Source organism: Nyctereutes procyonoides, unplaced genomic scaffold, assembly GCF_905146905.1.
Source record: "Nyctereutes procyonoides isolate TBG_1078 unplaced genomic scaffold, NYPRO_anot_genome, whole genome shotgun sequence".
Classification (NCBI taxonomy): domain Eukaryota; kingdom Metazoa; phylum Chordata; class Mammalia; order Carnivora; family Canidae; genus Nyctereutes; species Nyctereutes procyonoides.
The window spans coordinates 23,236,315-23,259,729 of record NW_026575145.1 but is presented as its reverse complement, the minus strand read 5'-3'; the positions used below and the strand labels follow the sequence as shown (position 1 = coordinate 23,259,729).

Sequence of the window (23,415 nt, the reverse complement as noted above, 5' to 3'; positions counted from 1 at the left end):
TATTTATTACTGTCTAATAAAACTTTAGTCATGAGATCCTTTAGATGTATCTCCGTGGGCCATATGCTTGGGGGATGATCACTAACATACCTTAGAGGATAGAGATAAAGGAAGTTTCTAAAGGAACTTTTATGTTAAAGTAGACATACAGGATCCTGAGGGGCAAGATTGCCTTTTGCCCTTACCCAAGTCTTAACATTGAGGCAGCTGAGTTACTAGACGAATATCACTCTATTTAGGACTTGTCAATGGGCTGCAAGTCCTAAGGAAATTCTACTTTTCTTCTGCTGCTTTTGTTTCCCACATCGTATTCATAATCATACCCAAATAGCGACTGAAATAACTTCAGGCTATTGTATCTTTCCAAACTACCCATTATTCAAAAAGGACTCGGGGGTGGGGGGAGGGAAGCACCCTAATTTAAAAGGCTTTATAGGAGTTCAAATATAACCAACTCCCAGCTTTCCAAGCAGAACTTTTTTTTCGTCAAGAGAGAATTTCACCTCTTCTATCTTTGCAAAGGCTTTCAGTTTCAAGAAGCAAACAACAAAGCGACAGAAACCTGGAGTCTGGACAATAAAGATCTTTAATTATCTTACACAACAAAGTCTAGATACAGGTAGTACCAAGGCTGGTGCAATACCTGAAGGACATCAGCAAGTATTGATGTCTTTTGCATACACCATCTTCAACATGTTAGCTTTTCATCTTTAGATTTGTTCCCACCTGGTCACAAGATGATACTCACACAACCCCACTTAAGGAAGGGAAAGCTGAAAGGTGGGGTCCCCTCTTCAAGCTTTGTCGTCTTATCTGGGAGGAAAATATTTCCTATAAACTGCCTTCCCTCAATCTCTATCAGACGCCAGACTACCCTCACATTTCACTTAACTTACAATTACAATATTATCTAGCAGTAAGAATAGAACATCGCTAGACAGGAAAAATTCACGCCAAGCCCAGTCAAGCCCGTCCGGAACTTCTTCTTTAACTCAACAAGTCAGAGGAGAATCACGGATTTACAGAAGACAGCAAAATCCCCCAGGTTTTTGCAGTTACTACACGACGAACTTCCTAGCTCCAGAAAACACTGCGAGATCTTGTTAATAGGGCCCTTAGCGTCTTCTTACCCACTTCAAATATGGCCGCCAAGCTCCAGTCTCCTTGACCACCTGACCGCGGCAGCAGCTCTGGCTTCAGGCCCATTTCCAAAAGGGCCTCTTTCCGCGAGGTTAAAGTTATGAGTGCGCAGGCGCGAGCGCAAGCCCCCTTCACGGCAAGATGGCGCTGGGCTTGGTGTGCGGACGGCGGGAACTTCTGCGCCTGTTACAGCCACGGCGTCAGGTAAGGAACCCCCAGGGCTAAGCGCCAGGATGCGGCCCTATCCCCATGGCCCGAGCCCGAGACAGCCCGTGCCACGAACAGCATGAGCAGGCGCTGACCTGCTCACCGGGACCTGCCTCTCTTGACCTCGACTTGCCTGAGGACGCGGGAGGGTTCCGTGCCCGACCCTGAGCGTTCAGGGGTCGCGTGTTGCCGCCTGTTGGTGGGTCCCGTATCGCCCCTGCCACGGAAACTTGAGCCTCGACCTCCGTCCTCTGTGCCCCGGGGTGGGCCTGCGGTAACCGAGAGCCAAGACTCCCAATTGCGTGCCTCCGGGCCAGCCGTCTGCGCGCGGAGAGTAGAATCCCTTCACCTGTGCTAGCGGGCTGCGTGCTTGGTGGCGGCGAAAGAGCACGATGAGCGACGTCTGTCCCCGATGAAAGGCGCCATCCTTCTTTCATCCTCTCAGTTCCACAGCGTCGTAGGGCCCTTGCCCTGGCCGCGAAAACCGCCGACCGCGGGGCTCGTCTTGGCGGCGGGCCGGTGCTGCGATCGCCCGCACAATGTCCTCGCGGCTCCTGGCCTCCGGGGCCTCAGTACCTCTGTGATCTTGTTCGCAGAAGCCCAGGTAAGAGGCGAACCGCCCCTGCGACGTTAGGAATGGCGTTTGTTGATTTTATTTTCTGTTAACTATAACTAGGGGGAATGTGGCACAGGGTTCTTGGCCACACCTCATACGGCTCCCCGGAATGCTAGCACCTCTGGAAAATGATTGAAACTACAGCCGGAGAGATTTACGTTATATTCAAAGCATTGTTTGCCATCGTGTTGGAGAGGTGATTCCAGGTGTGCGTGTGTATTAGAAAAGTTGTAACTTGCATATCAGTGACTTCGTGAATATTAATATTTCTGATGGTGAGGCCAAGTAAATATTTGGGTTTTAAAAACTGAATTGTTTTAAATAGAAATTATGATAGTTTCAGTATCTGCAAAGTCGTGCCAGTGATACTCAAATGACTGAAGTTTGGAAAACGCGGATAGAAGAAATGACTATTAGGAACGGAAGTCATGAAATCTTACTCTAAGTAACATATTTTCCTGCCTAGAGGAAAAAATAAAATGTCCTTTTCAAGCTTTCAATTCTCTGTACACTGTAGGCTAACCTGGGAGAACAAGAAGTAGAAAGTCAGTAGAACAACCTGATACTAGTTATTATCTTAGGGGATGTGTGATTTCTCTGTGTCCCCCCAACTGAGTATTACACATGACTTCCTTTTGCACAGGTTCAGGCCCCTCCTGTCATTCCTGCAACTCCCTCACCCACCGCAGTAACAGAGGTGGCTTCTGGAGAGACCGCAGATGTAGTCCAAGCTGCTGCCGAACAGAGCTTCGCTGAACTGGGGCTGGGGTCATACACCCCAGTGGGACTGATTCAGAACTTACTGGAATTTATGCATGTTAATCTAGGCCTACCTTGGTGGGGGGCCATCGCTGCATGTAAGGGGAACACATCCTGATCAAGGGTAGAGGAAATGGAAAACTAGGGGTAGAACTTTAAAGCTAGCCGGTTCTGTAAGTGGATGGAGGGAATACAGTTGACTCTTGAACCACCTGGGGGTTAGGGGCACCAACACTGAAAATCCTTTATAACTTTTAACTCTTCAGTAACTTAATAGCCTACTGTTACAAGACTTATTATATACAGTCAATACATGTTTTGTATGTTACATGTATTCTATATGTTACAATAAAGCTAGAGAAAAGAAAATGTTAAAATTCTAAGAGAAAATACATGTACAGTACTGTAAAAGAAAAATCCCCATATAAGTGGGCCCCCACAGTTCAAACCCCTATATAGTTCAAGGGTCAACTGTAGTGTAGAAGTTTAGGGTCAGAAAAGCAGATGATGAGGCCCTCAGATGAGGGATAGAGGCTCTTGACACTTAGATATGCTCTACTTATGTTTCCTAAAGGTCATTATAAAACCACTGAATCATCGGGAACTCAACAAACATAGTTTTTTTTTTTTTTAATTTAAAGATTTTATTTATTCATGAGAGAAGGAGAGAGGCAGAGACATAGGCAGAGGGAGAAGCAGGCTCCACGCAGGGAGCCTGATGTGGGACTCGATCCTGGGACTCCAGGATCACGCCCTGAGCCAAAGGCAGAGCCAAAGGCAACCACTCAGCCACTGAGCCACCCAGGTGTCCCAAACATAGATATTGAATGTGAGTCTGGGGTTAGAGTAAGGAACCTTGTTAACAGTGATGAAGCTGGACAATAGAAGATTAGGCCAGGCGCTTAAACCCCTCAAATTGGAAGATGCCCACATTATAGTCTTGTGGGCTAAGACTATACTTTAAATTCTGTTTTTCCTACACCTTGCTCCAGCAATCATCCTTTCCCCTGTGTTCTGCTTCTCTGTTTTTACTGCCCTATTCTGAAAATATAAACCCGTCCAAGCATAACATGGATTTCTTAAGGAAAAGTCCCTTCTTTTCATCCTTAGTTCTTCTTTCATAGCTGTTATTTAAAAGACTATTCTGTGAGCAGCCCGGGTGGCTCAGCGGTTTAGCACCGCCTTCGGCCCAGAGCCTGATCCTGGAGACCCAGGATCGAGTCTCACATCAGGCTCACATCAGGCTCCCTGCAGGGAGCCTGCTTCTCCTCTGCCTGTGTTTCCCCCGTGTGTCTCATGAATGAATGAATAAATAAATAAATAAATAAATAAAATCTTTTAAAAATAATAAAATAAAAGACTTCTGCACACAGTAGACTTCTTTCCACTCTTTGACACTCAGCAATCTGACTTTAGTTTTTTTGGAAATCTCATACCACCTCATTTGGTTAGTGACATCATTGCTAAACTTATTTTCACATTTGACCTTTCTAAACTTTTTTTCCAGTTTATTTTATTGAAGTGTAGCCTATATTATGTTCCAGGTATATAGCATAGTGATTCAACATACATAGTAGGAAGTGATCACCATGTCACCATATAGAGTTGTTATAATATATTACCTATATTCTCTATGCTGTACATTGCATCCCTATGTTCTTCTTTATCTGTAACTGAAAGTTTGTACCCCCCCTTTTTTTTTTCCTTTTTTAAGTTTATTTATTTAAGCAATCCCAGGGTACCTGGCTGGTTCAGTTAATGGAGTGTGCAGCTCCTGATCTCAGGGTTGTGATCCCAGACCACACATGGGTGTATGGGACTTGAACTCATGACCCCAAGATCAAGAGCCACATGTTCCATCAATAGCCTAGCACCCCTGGAAGTTTGTACCTTTTAATTTCCTCCTGTTTTGCCCATCTTCTCCAACCCTCTCCCCTCTAGCAACCAGAATATTCTCTCTGTATCTATGAGTCTGTTTTGTTATTCTAGATTCTGCATATAAGTGAAACTATACGGTGTTTGTCTTTCTCTTTCTGACTTCTTTCACATAGCATAATACCCTAGAAGTCCATTCATGTCACAGATGGCAAGATCTCATTCTTTTTTATGGCTGCATAATATTCTGTTGTGTTGGTGTACACCACACCTTTATCCAGTCACCTATCACTGGACACTTAGGTTGCTTCCATATCTTCACTATTATAAATAATGCTTCAGTGAACTTAGGGGTGGATATATATATTTTTGGTTTGGGGGGGTTGGGCTTTTTTTAAGATTTATTTATTTTAGAGCATGTAAGAGAGCAAGCATGTGCATGAGTTTGGGAGGGGGCTGGGCAGAGGTAGAAACTCTTTCCAGACTCCCCACTGAGTGCAGGGCTGGATGTAGGGCTCTGTCTCATGACTCATGAGATTATGACTGGAGTCAAAATCAAGAGCTAGCCTCTCAGCAGACTGAGCCTCTCAGGTGCCCTAGTGCATATATATATTTGAAGTAGTGTTTTCATTTTCTTTGGGTAAATACCCGGCAGTGGAATGGTTGGATCATGGTACTTCAATTAATTTTTTAAGGAACTTCCATACTATATTCCATAGTGGCTACACTACTTTGCAATCCCATCAGCAGTGTACCAGAGTTCTCTCTTCTCCACATCCCTGTCAACATTTGTTATTTCTTGTCTTTTGAGTCTAGCCATTCTGATAAGTGTTGAGGTGATACCTCATTTTGGTTTTGACTTACATTTCCCTGATGGTTAGTAATGTTTAGCACCTTTTCATGTGTCTGTTGGCCATCCACTTGTGTTTGGAGAGATGTCTACTCAGGTCCTCTGCCCATTTTTTAATTGTACTATTTTTGGGATAATAACCCCTTATTGATTATCATTTGCATGTATCTTCTCCCATTCAGTACATTACCTTTTTGTTTGGTTGATGGTTTCCTCCACTGTGCAAAAAGCTTTTTGTTTTGGTATAGTTTCAGTAGTTTATTATGCTTTTGTTTCCCTTTCCTGGGGAGACATATCCACAAATATGTTGCTAAGGCTGATGTCCAAAAGTTTGCTACCTATATTTTCTTCTAGGAGTTTTATGGTTTCAGGTCTCACATTGAAATCTTTAATCCATTTTGGTTTTATTTTTGTATATGGTGTAAGAAAATGATGAAGTTTCATTCGTTTGCATGTGGCTGTCCACTTTTAACACCATTTATTCAAGAGTTTGGTTCATCTTTTCTCCATTGTACATTCTTGCCACCATTGTCGAAGATTATTTGACCATATAAGTATGGGTTTATTCTGGACTCTGTTCCATTCCATTGGCTTATATATCTATTTTGTACATTACTGCTTTATTGCTTTGTAATATATTTTGAAATCTGGGATTGTGATAACTTCAATTTTGTTCATAAAATTATTTTGGCTATTCAAGGTCTTGTGTGGTTCCATACAAATTTTAGGATTATTTGTTCCAGTTCTTTGAAGAATGCTATTGGTATTTTGATAGGGATTGCACTGAATGTATAGATTGCTTTGGGTAGAGTGAATGTGACATTTTTTAGCAATATTCTTCCAATCTATGAACATGGTATGTCTTTTCATTTATTTGTGTCATTTTCAGTTTATCAGTATTTTTAGTTTTCAGAATACAGGTCTTTCACTTGCTTAGTTATTTATCCCTAGATACTTATTCTTTTTGGTGCAATTGTAAATGGAGTTTCTGATACTTCATAATTAGTGCATAGAAACACAAGAGATTTCTGTATATTAATTTTGTATCTTGTAGCTTTACTCATTTATTACTTGTAATCATTTTTTTTAGTGGAGTCCTTAGGGCTTTCTATGTATATCTTTATGTATTTTGCAAGTAGTTCTACTTCTTTCTTACTGGTCTGAATGCATTTTATTTCTTTCTCTTGTTTGATTGCTGTGGTTTGGACTGCCAGTGCTGTGTTGAATAAAAGTGGCATGAGTAGACATGGCTTGTTACTGATCTCAGTATTTCACCATTGAATGTGATGTTAGCTGTGGGTTTTTCATATATGGTCTTTCTTATGGTAAGGTATATTCTCTCTAAATCCAGTTTGTTGAGAGTTTTTATCTTGAACAGATGTGGAATTTTGTCAAATGCTTTTTCTGCATCTATTAAGGTGATTAGGGGGCTCCTGGGTGGCTCAGTCTGTTAAGTATCTGCCTTTGGCATAGGTCAAAATCCCAGGGTCCTGGGATCGAGCCCCACATTGGGCTCTCTGCTCAGCGGGGAACCCGCTTCTCCCACTCCCTCTGCTTGTGCAAGCTCACTCTCACTTTCTCTCTCTCTGTCAAATATCTCTTTTTTAAAAAGATGATCATACGGGTTTTCTTCATACGGTTTTCTTTCAGTAGTAAATCACATTGGTTTGTGACTATTGAACCATCCTTGCATTACCAGAATAAATCTCACTTGATCAGGATGAATAATCTTTTAAATGTGTTTTTTTAAGATTATTTATTTGTTTATTATTTTTTTTATGATAGAGAGAGAGAGAAAGAGGCAGAGACACAAGGAAGAGGGAGAAGCAGGCTCCCTGCAAGGAGCCCGATGCAGGACTTGATATTGGGCCCCAGGATCACGCCCTGAGCTGAAGGCAGGCAGTCAACCGCTGAGCCACTCAGGCATCCCTTAATTCTTTAAATGTTTTGTAGAATTCACTTGTGAAGCTGTCTAGTCTTAGACTTCTGTTTGTTGGGAGTTTGATTGCCCATTCAATTTCATTCTAGTAGTTGGTCTATTAGTATTTTCTGTTTCTCCCAGATTCAGTTTTGGAAGATTGTATGTTACTAGGAATTTATCCACTTCTAGGTTGTCCCATTTGTTGGCATATAATTATTTATAGTAATGTCTTGTAATCCTTTGTGTTTCTGTAATGATTGTTACTTCTCTTTCATTTTCGATTTAATGTATCTGGAACCTCTTCTTGGTGAGTCTGGCTAAAGGCTTATTAATTTGGCTTATCTTTTCAAAGAACCAACTCTTGGTTTCATTGATTTTTTTTTTTTTTTTTAAGACTTATTCATGAGAAGGCTCCCTTCTCCACAGGGAGCCTGATGCAGGACCCTGGGATCACAACCTGAGCCAAAGGCAGACACTCAACTGACTGAGCCACCAGGTGTCCCTCATTGATCTTTTCTATCATTTTTATTCAGTGTCCATTTCAGTTATTTCTGCTCTGATCTTTATTATTTCCTTTTTTCTACTAATTTTGGTCTTTGTTCTTTTTCTGGTTTATTTAAGTGTAAGGTTAGATTATTTGAGATTTCTCTTGTTTCTTGTATTATAAATTTCCCTCTTAGAACTACTTTTGTTGTGCCAAAGACTTTTTATTTTCACTTGTCTCAAAGCATTTTTTTATTTCCTCTGATTTCCTCATTGACCCATTGGTTGTTTAGTAGCATGTTGTTTAACCTCCACATGTTTGTGTTTGTTTTTGTTTTTCCAGTTTTCCTCTGGCAGTTGATGTCTAGTTTCATGCTGTTGTGGTCAGAAAAGATACATAATATGTTCTCTGTCTTAAATTTATTTCTTTTAATATTTTATTTATTTATTTATTTATTTATTTTAATTTATGTATTCATGAGAAACACAGAGAGAGGCAAAGACAGGCAAAGAGAGAAGCAGGCTCCCTACAGGGAGCCCTATGTGGAACTCAATCCCAGGACCCCAGGATCATGCCCTAAACCAAAGGCAGACACTCAACCACTGAGCCACCCAGGTGCCCTAGTCTTCTTCAATTTATTGAGATTTTTTTTGTGTGGTCCAATGTGATCTGTCCTTAAGAATGTTACATGTGTACTTAAAGAATATGTATTCTGTTGTTTTTTTGATGGAAAGTTTTGTATATATCCTTTAAGTCCCATCTGTGGTGTTCAAAGACACTGTTTCCTTAATGATTTTCTGCCTGGATGATCTATCTGTTGATATAAGTGGGTTGTTAAAGTCCCCTACTATTATTGTATTACTGTCTATTTCTTCCTTTATGTCTGTTAATATTTGCTTTAGGTATTTAGGTGTTCCAATATTAGATGGATATTTACACTTATTGTGTCCTCTCTTTTAATTAATCTGTTCATTATGTAATGTCCTTCTTTGTCTCCTGTTAGTCTTTGTTTTTTTTTTTTTAATTTTTATTTATTTATGATAGTCACACACAGAGAGAGAGAGAGGCAGACACAGGCAGAGGGAGAAGCAGGCTCCATGCACCAGGAGCCTGATGTGGGATTCGATCCCGGGTCTCCAGGATCGGGCTCTGGGCCAAAGGCAGGCGCCAAACCGCTGCGCCACCCAGGGATCCCCTAGTCTTTGTTTTAAAGTGTATTTTATCTGATCTAAGTATTGCTACTCTGGCTTTTTTAATTTACATTTGCATGAAACATCTTTTTCCATCTCTTCACTTTCAGCTTGTATGTACCTTTAGGTCTAAAGTGAGTCTTATAGGCAGGATATAGTTGGGTCTTGGGTTTTTTTTTATCCATTCTACCACCCTCTGTCTTTTATGGGGTTTTTTTTGTTTTGTTTTGTTTTAAAGAATTTATTTATTTATTCATGAGAGAGAGAGAGGCAGAGACACAGGCAGAGGGAGAAGCAGGCTCCATACAGGGAGCCCGATATGGGACTCGATCCCGGGTCTCCAGGATCAGGCCCTAGGCTGAAGGTGGCGCTAAACTGCTGAGCCACCAGGGCTGCCCACCCTCTGTCTTTTGACTGGAGGATCAAGACCACTTACATCTAAAGTAATGAGTGTTGGGATCCCTGGGTGGCGCAGTGGTTTAGCGCCTGCCTTTGGCCCAGGGCGCGATCCTGGAGACCCGGGATCGAATCCCACGTCGGGCTCCCAGTGCATGGAGCCTGCTTCTCCCTCTGCCTATGTCTCTGCCTCTCTCTCTCTCTCTCTGTGACTATCATAAATAAATAAAAATAAAAATAAATAAAGTAATGAGTCTTAAAAAAAAATAAAAATAAAGTAATGAGTGTTAGGTATGTACTTACTACCATTTTGTTATTTTCTGTTTGTTTTTGTAGTTTTTCACTGTTCTTTTCTTCTTCTCTTGCTCTGTTTGTGATTGATGACTTTAGTGTTCCCTTGGTTTTCTTTTTATTTTTTGAGTAATACAGATTTTGGGTTTGTGGTTACCATGAAGTTGATATTTAACATTCTAATTATATAGCAATCTACATGAAGTTGATGGTCACTCAAGTTCAAACACATTCTAAAAGAACTTCCCTTTTCACTACTCCCCTTCCATGTTTTGTGTTTATATTGTCATATTTTACATCTTTTAATTTTGTGTGTCCCTGAACTAATTTTTAGACATAATTTTACTATTTTTGTTTTTTAACATATTAACTATTAGATTATAAATACATAATGTTTTTATATGTACATTTTAAATATATTTCTGTATGTTTGCTTTTACTCCTGGGTTGTTTTTTTTTTTCCTTTCATAATTCTAATTATGGCCTTTTTAATTTTTTCCACTTAAATCTCTAACATTTCTTGTCAGGCTAGTTTAGTGGTGATGAATTCCTGTGACTTTTGGTTGTTTTTGTTTTTTAAAGATTTTATTTATTTATTCATGAGAGACACAGAAAAAGAGGCAAAGACACAGGCAGGGGGAGAATCTGCAGGCTCCTCGCAGGGAGCCTGATGTGGGGCTCAGTCCTGGGTCTCCAGGGTTGAAGGTGGTGATAAACAGCTGAGCCACCCGAGCTGCTCCTCCTGTGACTTTTGGTTGGGAAATTCTTCATCCTGCCTTCAATTTTGAATGATAACCTTGCTGGGTAAATATTCTTGACTGTAAGTTTTTTCGTTTCAGTACATTGACTATATCATCCTCCTGAAAAGTCAGCTAGCTGATAGCCTCATGGGGTTTCTCTTGTATGTTACTAAGTTGCTTCTTTTTTGCTCCGTTTGGAATTCTTTAGTTTTGACATTTTAATTATTACATGTTACAGGGTGGACCTCCTTGGCTTCATCTTGTTTGGAACTCTCATTGCTTCCTAAATCTGGATGTGTTTCTTTCCCCATGTTAAGGAAGTCTTTAGCTTGCTTCCCCCCCCCCCCAATAATTTTTCTGCCCCCCCCTTCCTTCTGAGATCGCTGTATATATTTTCTATCTCTTTGTTGAAGTTCTTTTTTTTAAGATTTTTTTATTTCTTTATTCATTAGAGACAGGGGTGGGGGGCAGATACACATGCAGAGGGAGAAGCAGGCTCCATGCAGGGAGCCTGACATGGGACTCGATCCCAGGTCTCCAGGATCAGGCCCTGGGCTGAAGGCGGCGCTAAACCACTGAGCCACCCAGGCTGCCCTCTTTGTTGAAGTTCTTGCTAAGTTTATCCACTCCTAGACCAGTGAGTATCTTTATGACTATTACTTTGAACTCTTTATCAGGTAGACTGATTATCTCCCATTTCATTTAGTTCTTTTTCTGAAATTTTGTCTTACTCTTTCATTTGTTGGATATTCCTCTGCCACCTCATTTTGCTTCACTTTCTGTGTTTGTTTCTATGAAATAGGCAGAACAGCTAAACTTGAAGAAATGGTCTTGTGTATGGTCATCCCCTGTGTACACTGTGTAGCTGGTGACTGGCTGGCTGGCTAGAGCTGTGGCTGGCATGAGCTGGAGGTCGTGTGGCACTCCCATGCTGGGGTTGCCTTGGTGGGATGACCAGAGCTAAAGTGAGTACAAGCCAGGGTTCTCCACACAGAGGTTGTCCTGGCAGGACAGCTGAAGCTAAAGTGGATACAGGCTGGGGCTGCGGGGTGCACTCCAATACAGGGAGCACTCTGGCAGGGTAGCTGGAGCCAAAGCAGGCATGAGCTGAGCGGTTCCAGAGCACTCTGCACCAGGGTTACCCTAGGAAGTCACCTGGAGCTGAAGTGGCGCAGGCCTGGGATGTTTCAGGCTACTTCATGCTTATGTCACTTTGACCATATGGCTGGAGGTATAATAAGCACTGGCCAGGAGTGTCCTAGCATGTGCCACCCTGGGGCTGCCTTAGATTAGATGGCTTGGGCTTTGGTAGGCTAAGATCCTGGGCCTCACTGAGGAGGTAGGCTGGCTAGGATACACATACCCTGCTCTTACCTATGCTATTAAGGTAGAGGGGGAATATAAACTATGGTACTCACCAGCCCCACCCGCCGACCCAAAGAGAGTTTCAGTAGCTACCCTACCATTTGATGGAATTCTACAACTGGATCCTTTTTAACTTGCAGCTTTTTTTTTTTTTCTGTGCCCCAGTGCATCTAGGGTTGGTATGGGCTAGGGTCCTGGGGCCCTTGGGCCCTGCTCCCATATGTACAGTCAGGGTGGAAGGAGAATGTAAACTGTGGTGCTCTCTAGTCCCTAAGAGCTGGAGAGAGTTCCAGCAGCGCTCCCACTACCTGGCAGGGTTCTAGAGCCATTTCCTTTGTGATTTAGTGGCCTACTTATTTATTAATGATGTCACGACCCTGAGATCAAGAGTCATATACTCTACCAAGTGAGCCAGCCAGGCACTGCTAGTTGTCCTTTTAAACTGCTTTTTTTGGGATCCCTGGGTGGCGCAGCGGTTTGGCACCTGCCTTTGGCCCAGGGCGCGATCCTGGAGACCGGGATCGAGTCCCACGTCAGGCTCCCGGGCATGGAGCCTGCTTATGTCTCTGCGCCCGCCCCCCCCCCTCTCTCTGTGAATATCATAAACAACAAACAAACTGCTTTTTTTTGTGCCCAGGGCAAAACAGTGTTGTCTCTCCCCATTGCAGGTCACAGTTTGTGGAGGTTCCCTTAATTAGCATGTGTCCATCTCTCCTGCCATTCTCTTTGTGGTCTCTCTTTTGTTATGCTGAAGCTGATCAATTAGCCCTCAGTTCTTCTGGAGGAATTGCTCTGTAAATAGGTGTAGATTTGGTGTGTCCATGGAGGAGGTGAGTTCAGGGTCTTCTACATTGCCATCTTGGACAGGAAGCCAGGTAGTATGGACACTTTAATAATATTCTTTGAATCCATGAACACAGTTTCATCTTTCCATATTTGTATTGCCTTTAGTTTCTTCAGTCAGTGTCTTAACAGTTTGCAGAATACAAATCTTTCCCCTCTTTGGTTAAATTTATTCCTAGGTATTTTATTCTTTTTGATGCAATTGTGGATGGGATTGTTTTCTTAATTTCTCTTTCTGATAGTTCACTATAGAAATGCAATGAGTTTCTATATATTTTTTAAGAAGATTTTATTTATTGATTCATGAGAGAGAGAGAGACGCAGAGACACAGGCAGAGGAAGAATCAGGCTCCCTGCCAGGAGCCTGATGTGGGACTCGATCCCAGGACCCCAGGATCACGACCTGAGCGAAGGGCAGACGCTCAACCACAGAGCCACCCAGGTGCCCCTATATACTACTGTATCCTGCAAACTTACTGAATTAATATATTCCAATCATTTTGAGGTGAAGTCCTTAGGGCTTTCTCTATATAGTAATGTGTCATATGCAAATAGTAAGTTTATTTTTTCCCAATTTTATGCTTTTTATTTCCTTTTCTCATCTAATTGCTGTGGTAGGACTTCAAGCACTGGCATAACTTGTTTTATTGTGCTTTGCATTTTTTACATACTGAGGATTTGTGGCAACCCTGCATCATGCAAGTCTATCAGTGCCATTTTTACAACAGCATTTGTTCACTTCCTGTCTTTGGGTCACATTTTGGGAATTCTCACAATATTTATTATTATATTTGTCTTAGTGTTTGTGATGTTACATTGCAGTCGTTTTGGAGTATCATAAACTGCACCCATATATAACAGTGAATGTAATCAATGTGTGTGTGTGCTGACCATTCCACCAACCAGCCATTCCCCCTGAGGACTCCCTATTCCCCAAGACACAACAGTATTGAAATTAGGCCAGTTAATAACCCTACAGTGGCCTCTTAAGTGTTCAAGTTAAAGAAATAGTCACGTTTCACTTTTTTTTTTTTAAGATTTTTTTTAAAAATTATTTATTTATTCAGGAGAGACACAGAGAGAGGCAGAGACATAGGCAGTGGGAGAAGCAGACTCCCTGCAAGGAGCCTGATGTGGGACTTGATCCCGGATCCTGGAATCATGCCCTGGGCCAAAGGCAGACGCTCAACCGCTGAGCCACCCAGGCCGTCCCTACATGTTTCACTTTAAATGAAAAACTAAAAATGATTAAATTTAGTGAGGAAGGCATGTAGAAATCTTAGGCCAAAAGCTGGGCCTCTTGTGCTAGTTAGCCAAGTTGTGAATGCAAAAGAAAAGTTCTTGAAATTGAATGTTATTCCTTTGAACACAAGTGATAAAAAATGAAACAGCCTTATTGCTGACATGGAGAAAGTTTCTGTTTTCTGGATAGATCAGAGTAGTCACAGCATTCCCTTAAGTAAAAGGCTAGTTAGTCTAAAGCAACACCCTCTTTAATTCTGTAAGGTTGAGAGAGAGGATGCTGCAGAAAAGTTAGAAACTAGAGGAGGTTAAAAAAAAAAAAAAGAAACTAGAGGAGGTTAGTTCATGAGGCTCAAGAAAAGAAGCCATCTCCATAACAAAATACAAGGTGAAGCAACAAGTTATCTGGAAGATCTAGCTAAGAGAATTAATGAAGGTCACCACACTAAACAGCAGATTCTCAACATAGATGAAAACAGCTTTATACTGGAAGAAGATGCCATCTAGGACTTTGACAGAAGTCATGACAGGCAAGATTCTTGGTAGGAGTTAATGTAACTGGTGACTTTAAGGTGAAGCCAGTACTCATTTCCTATTTTGAAAATTGCTGTATCTACTCTGCTTGTGCTCTATAAATAGAACAGCAAAGTCTGAAAAACACATCTATTTAGAACATGGACTGAATATTTTAAGCCTACTGTTGAGACCTAGTCCTCAGGGGAAAAAAAGGTGACCATGCGTCTGGTCACCTAAGAGTTGAGACGGAGATGTAGAAGAAGACTGATATTTTCTTTTTTTTTTTTTTTTTTTTTTTTTAAGACTCATGTTTTCATGTCTACTGATGCAACATCTATTCTGCAGCCATGGGTCATGGAGTAATTTTAAGTAATTTCAAGTCTTATTTTTTTAAGAAGTACATTTTGTAAGGCTAAACCTGCTGTCGTGATCCCTCTGATATATCTGGGCTTTTGGAAAGGCTTCACCATCCTAGATGCCATAAAAAACATTCATGATTCATGGAAAGAGGTCAAAAATATCAACATTAATAGGAGTTTGGAAGAAATTGATTCCATCCTAATGGATGACCACGGAGGAAGTAACTAGGGATGTAGTGGAAATAGCAAGAGAACTATAAGTGGAGCCCTAAAGATGTGACTGAATTGCTGCAGTCTCATAAAACTTGAATGAATAAGGAATTGCTTATGGGTGAACAGAAAGTGATTTTTTTTTTAAGATTTATTTATTCATGAGAGACAGAGACCTAGGCAGAGTGAGAAGCAGGCTCCATGCAGGGAGCCTGATGTGGGACTTGATCCTAGGACTCCAGGATCATGCCCTGGGCCAAAGGGAGGCACCCAACCGCTGAGCCACCCAGGCATCCCAGAAAGTACCTTAAGATGGATTTACTCCTGGTGAAGATGCTATGAAGACTGTTGAAATGATAACAAAGGATTCGGAATATTACACAAACTTAGTTGATAAAGCAGTGGCAGAATTTGAGAGGATTGACTCCAATGTTTTAAAGAAGTTTTACTGTGGGTAAAATGCATCAAAGAGCATTACATGCTACAGAGAAATCATTCATAAAAGGAAGAGTCAAAAAAAAAAAAAAGGAAGAGTCAATTGATTTGGCTGACTTCATTGTTGTCTTTTTCAAGAAATTATCACAGCCACCCCAGCCTTTAGTAACACCACCCTGATCCATGATCAGCCATCAACATCAAGGCAAGACCCTCCATCAGCAAAAAGATGACAAATTGCTAAAAATTCAGTGATGGTTAGCATGTTTTAGCAATAATTAAGGTATACATGGGTTTTTGGATATAATGTTATTGCACTTAATAAACTATGATATAGTATAAACACACCTTATGTGTTCTGAGACACCATTAAATTCATTTGACTCACTTTATTGTGGTATTCGCTTTGCTGTGGTAGTCTAGAACCAAAACTGCAACATCCCCAAGGTACACCTGTATTATGTTGTGAGAGGGACACCTGGGTGGCTTAGTGCTTGAGCGTATGCCTTTGGCTCAGGTCGTGATCCCAGAGTCCTGGGATGAAGTCCTGCATTGGGCTTCTTGCAGGGAGCCTGCTTCTCCCTCTGCCTATGTCTCTGCTCTCTGCATGTCTCTCATGAATAAATAAAAATCTTTTTTTTTAAGACTTTATTTATTCATAAGAGACAGACGGAGAGAGAGAGGCAGAGACACAGGCAGAGGGAGAAGCAGGCTCCATGCAGGGAGCCCGACATGGGACTGGATCCCAGGTCTCCAGGATCAGGCCCTGGGCTGAAGGCGGTGCTAAACCGCTGAGCTACCTGGGCTGCCCAATAAATAAAAATCTTTAAAAAAAAAAAAAAAAAGGCAGTGAGGATGGGCATCCATGTCCCTGATCATAGAACAAAAGCTTTCAGCTTTTCACCAGTATTTTAGCTGAGAGTTTGTCATATATGGCCTTTATTACGTTGAGGTATATGCCCTCTATACCTTCTTTACTATGACTTTTTATCATAAATGGATTTTGAATTTATCATCAGATGGTTTTTCTGTGTCTATTGAGATTATTTTTATTCTTTTTGTTAATGTGTATCAGTGTTGTGTATATTGAACCATCCTTGCATTCCTAGAATCTCACTTGATTGTGATGTATGATCCTTTCAATGTATTCTTGCTAATATATTGTTGAGGATTTTTACATGTATGTTCAGGGATATTGGCTGTAATTTTCCTTTTTTTGTGATGTCTTTGGTATTAGGGTAGTGCTGGCCTTACAGAATATGTTTGAAAGCTTTTCTTCCTTTTTGTTGTTGTTGTTGTTGAAAACTTTGAAAAGGATTGGTATTAACTCTTAAATGTTTGGTAGAATTCACCTATGAAGCTGTCTGGTATTGGGACTTTTGTTTGTCGGGAGTTTGATAATCCATTCAATTTCATTACTAGTAATTGATCTGTTCAGATCTGTCTCCTCTTGATTTGTCTTGGAAGATCTTATGTTTCTAGGAAGGTATCTGTTCTAGGTTGTCCCATTTGTTGGCATATAATTGTTTACAGTAGTGCCTTACAATCCTTGTGTTTCTGTGGTATTGGTTATTCTTTTGTGTATGATCTTATTTATTTTGACAAGTCTGGCTAAAGCTTTATCAGCTTTATCTTTAAAAAAAAAAACATCTCTTAGTTTTGTTGATCTTCTCCATTATATTCTTAGTCTATTTCATTTATTTCTGCTTTAATCTTTGTTACTTCCTTCTACTAACTTTGGACTTTGTTCTTTTTCTAGTTCAGTTAGCTGTAAGGTTAGATTATTTGAGATTTTTCTTGCTTCCTGAAGTAGGTCTATACTGCTATAAGCTGCCCTCATTGAGCTGGTTTTGCTGCATCCCATAGGTTTTAAACTAATTGTTTCTATCTTCATTTTTTTTTCTTTCATTTCTTCCTTGACCCATTGGATTTTTAGTAACATGTTGTTTACCCTTCACATTTGGTTTTTCCAGTTTTCCCTCTTTTCATTGAGTTCTAGTTCCATCCCATTGTGGTTGGAAAAGATGCTTGATAGGATTTCAGTCTTCAGTTTTATTTTTATTTTTTTTTTAAATTTTTATTTATTTATGATAGTCACAGAGAGAAAGAGAGAGAGGCAGAGACACAGGCAGAGGGAGAAGCAGGCTCCATGCACCGGGAGCCCGACGTGGGATTCGATCCGGGGTCTCCAGGATCACGCCCCGGGCCAAAGGCAGGCGCCAAACCGCTGCGCCACCCAGGGATCCCTCAGTCTTCAGTTTTAGACTTGCTTTGTGGGGATGCCTGGGTGGCTCACTGGTTGAGCGCCTCCCTGATCCTGGAGTTCCAGGATCAAGTCCCACATCAGGCTCCCTGCATGGAGCCTGCTTCTCTCTCTGCCCCCCTCTCTCTCTCTCTGACTCATGAATAAATAAAATCTTTTTTTTTTTTTAAAGACTTGCTTTGTGACCTAACATGATATATCCTAGAGAATGTTGTTGTGCACTAGAAAAGAATGTATATTCTGCCATTTTGGGGTTTTGTTGTTTAATGTAATTTTTAAGTTTATTTACTATTTTTTTTCTAAGATTTTATTTATTCATGAGAGAGAGAGGCAGAGACACAGGCAGAGGGAGAAGCAGGCTCCATGCAGGGAGCCCAATGCGGGACTCAATTCCGGGACTCCAGGATCACACCCTGGGCTGAAGGTGGTGCTAAACCACTGAGCCACCCAGGTGTCCCCTACTGTTTATTTTTAGTAATCTCTTCACCCAGTGTGGGGCTCAAGCTCACAACTCCAAGATCAAGAGTTGCGTGTTCTCCCAACTGAGCCAGCCAAGCACCTTTGATTCTGGTGTTCGGGGATGGAATGCTTTGTGTATGTCAATTAAGTCCATCTGGTCTTCTTTTTGTCCCCTTAAGATTGTATTTATTTATTTAGAGCACAAGCAATGAGGAGGTGCAGAGGGAGAAGCAGTCTTCTGGAGTTTCTATCCCAGGACCCTGGGATACTGACCTGAGTCAAAGACAAACAACAGACTAAGCCACCCAGGCACCCCAGTCTGTCTGGTCTTATGTGTGGTTTAAAGCAAGTTTCCTGATTTTCCGTCAGGACTATCTATCCATTGATGTAAATAGAGTGTTAAAGTCCCCTACCTTTATGATATAGCTGTCCGTTTCTTCCTTTTTGCCTGTTAACATTTCCATTATGTATTTAGCTGCCCCTGTATTGTGTGCATATTTACAAGTGTTATATTCTTTTGGGATTTTTTTTGTCATTATGTAATGCCCTTTTTTGTCTCTTATTAGTCTATTTTGTCTGATGCAAGTATTGCTACCCCAGCTTTCATTTCCATTTCCATGCAATGTTTTTGTCCATCACTTTCAGTCTGTGTCTTTACATCTCACATATGAGTCTCTTGTAGGCAGCATATAGATGGGTTTTGTTTTGGGGAGCAGTTTTTGATCCATTCATGAGTCTCTTCAGGCTTTTTGGGATTCTCTGTGCTCTTTGGATTTGAATGTCAGTTTCCTTTGCCAGGTTAGGGAATTTTTCAGCCATTATCTCTTATTCTTCTCCTGGGATCCCTTTAATGCCAATATTAGTTACACCTGATGTCCCAAAGGCTCGGTAAACGATCCTTAGTATTTTTCTTTGTTCTTTTTGCTGTTCCTATTGGGTGGTTTCCACTACCTTGTCTTCACTGATTTGATTCTTCTGTATCACCCAATCTGTTAATTCCCTCTAGTGGACTTTTTATATCCGCTACTATATTCTACAGCTCTGATTGGGTTTTTTAATAGTCTCTGTTGAACTCATTGTGGGATGTGTAGGTGGCTCAGCAGTTGAGCATCTGCCTTTGGCTCAGGGCGGGACTCTGGGATCGAGTCCCACACCAGGCTTCCTGCATGGAGCCTGCTTCTCCTTCTACCTGTGTCTCTGCCTCTCTCTGTCTGTCTCTTTCTCTCTCACGAATGAATAAAATCTTAAAAAAAAAAAAAAAAGAAGAAGAAGAAGAAGAAGGCCCAGCCACTGCTGGGTGGGCAGGTGTGGGGAATCGGCCCCAGCACAGACTACGAAGCCCAGCTGTGACAGTTGCATTCCACTGGTGGGTAGGGCAGGCCTCCTGGGTGGCTGAGCTCCAGCTATTGCAGGTGCTCTAATATGCAAGGCAGGGGCTGCTTGGTGGGCTGGCTGTGGTGTAAGCTGAGACCACCTGATGGGTGTGACAGCAGGAGGGTGCAGAGAGCCACTTAAGAGGGGCTGGGTTGGTCAAACCGGTACTAGCATAGTAGATGGAGAATGTTAGAAATGGTGCCTGCCAGCTATTCCATCCCCAGAGAATGTTCCAACAGATCCCTGCCCTGCCAGTGCATACCCTAAAGTTAGTCCGTAGATCTCCTTCATGTGTAGCCCAGACATTTTTCAAACTGCTGCCTCTGTGCTGAAACTTCACCAAGTGAGATTGTGCTGCACCTCCCAGGTATAAGCCTTACTGGTTTTCAAAGCCAGGTGTAGTGGGGACTTGTCTTCCAGTGGAAGGCTGGGAACTCAATATGGGACTTGGACCCTTTGTTCCACAGGGAAAGCCTTTAGGATTGTTATATCCCTCCCAGTTTTTGGGTCCTGACTGGAACATGTCTGTGCCTCCTACCCAACTCACGATGACTTTTTCTTTATATACTTAGGTGTATAAAATCTGTTCTGCTAAAAAAATAAATCTGTTCTGCTAAAGTCCTTTATGCAGAGACAGTTCTGTATGTAACTGTAGATTTTTGTAAATTCTTGAGAGGATATAAGCTCGGGATCTTTCCTACTCTGTTAAACACTTTAAACCTTGAAATCTATCCCTTGGCTTTTGTGATCATCTTTCCTGATTTTCTTCCAGTCTTTCTGAACACTTCTATTGCCATTGCCCAGTTCTCAGTCTACTCCTTCAGGGCTAGCATCCTCTGTTTCATCCTTAGCTTCCCATCTCTTTCCGCCCCACATCAGCCATCATAATGTTGATAAAGCCTAAATCCATATTCCACACACACCCACACACCATCACCCTCTCTTCTCATCTCAGACCCTCTTGCTGGTCTACAGATGTATAACCTAAGTAAATATTTGTTGGAATTATCAGGAAATAGGAAGTGTAAGAAAAGAAATGAGGAAGAGCTAAAGCAGTAAGCCACCAGATTACTACCTACCTTAGGGATTTCTAGGATAGTGGCTTTCAAACTTCATTCCTGGGAGCCCCAGAGTTCTATAATGGTAACTCTGAGAAAAGCAAAGGCCAGAGCCTGAACAGTTCTATAGCCAGACTACCCCCTCACCCAGAGCAGTTCGGTTTTATCTGTTATGTATATTGGGGCTACACTAAGAGTTGAGGGTAGAGGGCAGCCCGGGTGGCTCAACGGTTTAGTGCCACCTTCAGCCCAGGGCATGATCCGGGAGACCTGGGATCAAGTCCCCCATTGGGCTCCCTGCATGGAGCCTGCTTCTCCCTCTCTCTTTCCCGCTCTGTGTCTCTCATGAATAAATAAATAAAATCTTAAAAAAAAAAAAAAAAGAGTTGAGGGTGGAGGGATTCTGTTGGTAACAGAAAAGTTCAGAAACCACTGAGCTGGAAAAGTATCTTCTCTCACCTCCTTTTGTTAGAGGAAATAAACAGTATTCTTGGCCATTTGTTTACAGACGTTAATGCTAAATTTTTATGATATCAAAGCAGAGGACTAAGCCTTGGAAGAACTAAATCACCCCTGCCCTTTGTTTTGGGTGACGTTTAGCAAGAGTCACAGTGTTGAAAAGACTAGAATAAGAAACACTCTTTCAGTGAGGACCTAAAAACCTTCAACCTTCTGACTGAAGAACTGCTTTAATTTCACTCCAGTCCTAGTATGTGTTTTCCAGGTACCGTCCTTGCCCGCTGCCTGGTGTTTCCTCTCATCGTGAAGGGCCAGCGAGAAGCAGCCAAGATCCACAACCACTTACCGGAGATCCAGAAGTTTTCCACTCGAATCAGAGAGGCCAAGTTGGCAGGAGACCAAGCTGAGTGTGAGTTAAACACAGAATGCGCATAGGAGAGGACCACATTTGCACTTTCCTCACATTCTGCTGAAGGAGGGGAATGGCCTAAATCAGGAGTTGCTAGAGGTGGGCAAGTTCTAAAGCTCTACTTGCTTCTAAGGCCTAATGTTTCCAGTGACTGGCCAGGGTCGGGTAGAAATTTTATGGGCCAGGTGATAAGGATGGTCACCTCTACTGATGTAACAATTAGCCCAATCATTAACTTCCCCACATTCACAGTTTACAAGGCCTCCTCGGAAATGACATTTTACCAGAAAAAGCATGATGTTAAACTCTTTAGACCTCTTATTCTACCTCTGACTCAGGTAAGCAAAAACATTTTCTTTCTTATTTTATCCTATACCAGTCAGATAAACTCCTCTGTTTCCCATGCCCTAGACCCCAAAAAAGCAGGTGGTGGTAACAGCGTTTTCAGTAATGGAGTAATGAAAATGTCCCTTTTGCTAAAGGATCTTGACACTGTTTATCCTGTGTAATAGGCCCCGATCTTCATCTCCTTCTTCATTGCCTTGAGAGAAATGGCCAATCTTCCTGTGCCCAGCCTACAGACAGGTGGCCTCCTGTGGTTCCAGGATCTCACACTGTCTGACCCCACTTACATATTACCACTGGTAGTCACTGCTACAATGTGGGGTGTCCTTGAGGTAAGCCCAGGTTGGTAAAGTGCCAGGCCTGCATGGTGGGGAGTGGAGGTAAAGTAGCTATGCTAAATTGTCATTCTTTGCCGCATGATAAAATAGTTGATGGGTTGAAATCTGAGCCATATTCTCTAAAATTGACATGCATTTGCTACTTTTTTTTTTTTTTTTTTTTTGCAGTTAGGTGCTGAGACTGGTATGCAAAGTTCTGATCTTCAGTGGATGAGAAATCTGATCAGAGTGATGCCCCTGGCAGTCTTGCCCATAACTATCCATTTCCCCACGGTAGGTAATGGCTTAGGAACTGGCTCCAAGCCTTTCCACTGAGCCTAGCCATCTCCCATCAAGCTGATAGCAGATGACAGCTCCTGAATATGGTCTTTTTCTTATCCAGGCAGTGTTCATGTACTGGCTCTCCTCCAATATGTTTTCCCTGGGCCAGGTGGCTTGCCTCCGGATTCCAGCCGTACGAACTGTACTAAAAATCCCCCAGCGTGTTGTGCATGACTCCAACAAATTACTTCCACGGGAAGGTTTCTTAAAAAGCTTCAAAAGAGGTAAGGGCCTGTCCTCAGTGAAACAGGACTGGGGGGAAATAGTCTAAAGGTGGGTATAGGACTAAGTGTCTTACTCTTTACACAGGGTGGAAGAATGCCGAACTGGCACATCAGCTACAGGAGCGTGAACGGCGCATGCAGAATCAGTTGGAACTAGCAGCTAGGGGTAAATAACCCTGTCAGGATAAATATCTGTGATGTGGTTCTTCCTTTCCTGTGTTCATCGAGATCTGTTTTCTCTTGCCCCAGGTCCCTTACGACAGACCTTTACCCACAACCCTCTGCTACAGCATGGAAAGAATCAGCCTCACAGCAGCTCTGATAGCAGCAGTGCCAAGCCAAAGTCAAAGCAGCCCTGGCGTGACACGCTTGGCTGAATTCGTTCATGCTCGACTGGTAGGAACTCTCTTTTCAAAGACTCAGCCTCAAAACAAGATTTGATACGGAGTCCATACCCCAGACCTGGAAACGGGGGTGAGGGGCATAGAGATCTTCATTTTTAAAAGTGGATTCCATTACAGGCTCTCACATCTAAAAGAGCCAAGTGATCTTGCCATCCACAGAATTAGTAAACTTCTGTACTACATGCTGCTTCCTGATACTTATTAAACAAGGAAATGGAATGTGTACTTCAGAAAACTGAAGAATTGATCGATTACTCCTGCCCCTGCTCTTAAACTCCTACCCCGTACATGGATTTTTCCATCTACATTTATTTATCTTAGG

General features: G+C 42.0%; 1 protein-coding gene across 1 annotated transcript; it reads left to right on the top strand.

The window, feature by feature from the left end:
- The first annotated feature begins 1,206 nt into the window (after window positions 1-1,206).
- Window positions 1,207-23,275, top strand: OXA1L (OXA1L mitochondrial inner membrane protein). Its single transcript, XM_055309160.1, has 10 exons — window positions 1,207-1,344; window positions 1,793-1,951; window positions 2,607-2,820; window positions 21,318-21,461; window positions 21,714-21,799; window positions 21,974-22,138; window positions 22,313-22,417; window positions 22,527-22,689; window positions 22,775-22,855; window positions 22,939-23,275. The coding sequence occupies exons 1-10, from the start codon at window positions 1,282-1,284 to the stop codon at window positions 23,064-23,066; spliced, it is 1,308 nt and encodes a 435-aa protein (XP_055165135.1). The 5' UTR covers window positions 1,207-1,281; the 3' UTR covers window positions 23,067-23,275.
- Window positions 23,276-23,415: the final 140 nt, after the last annotated feature.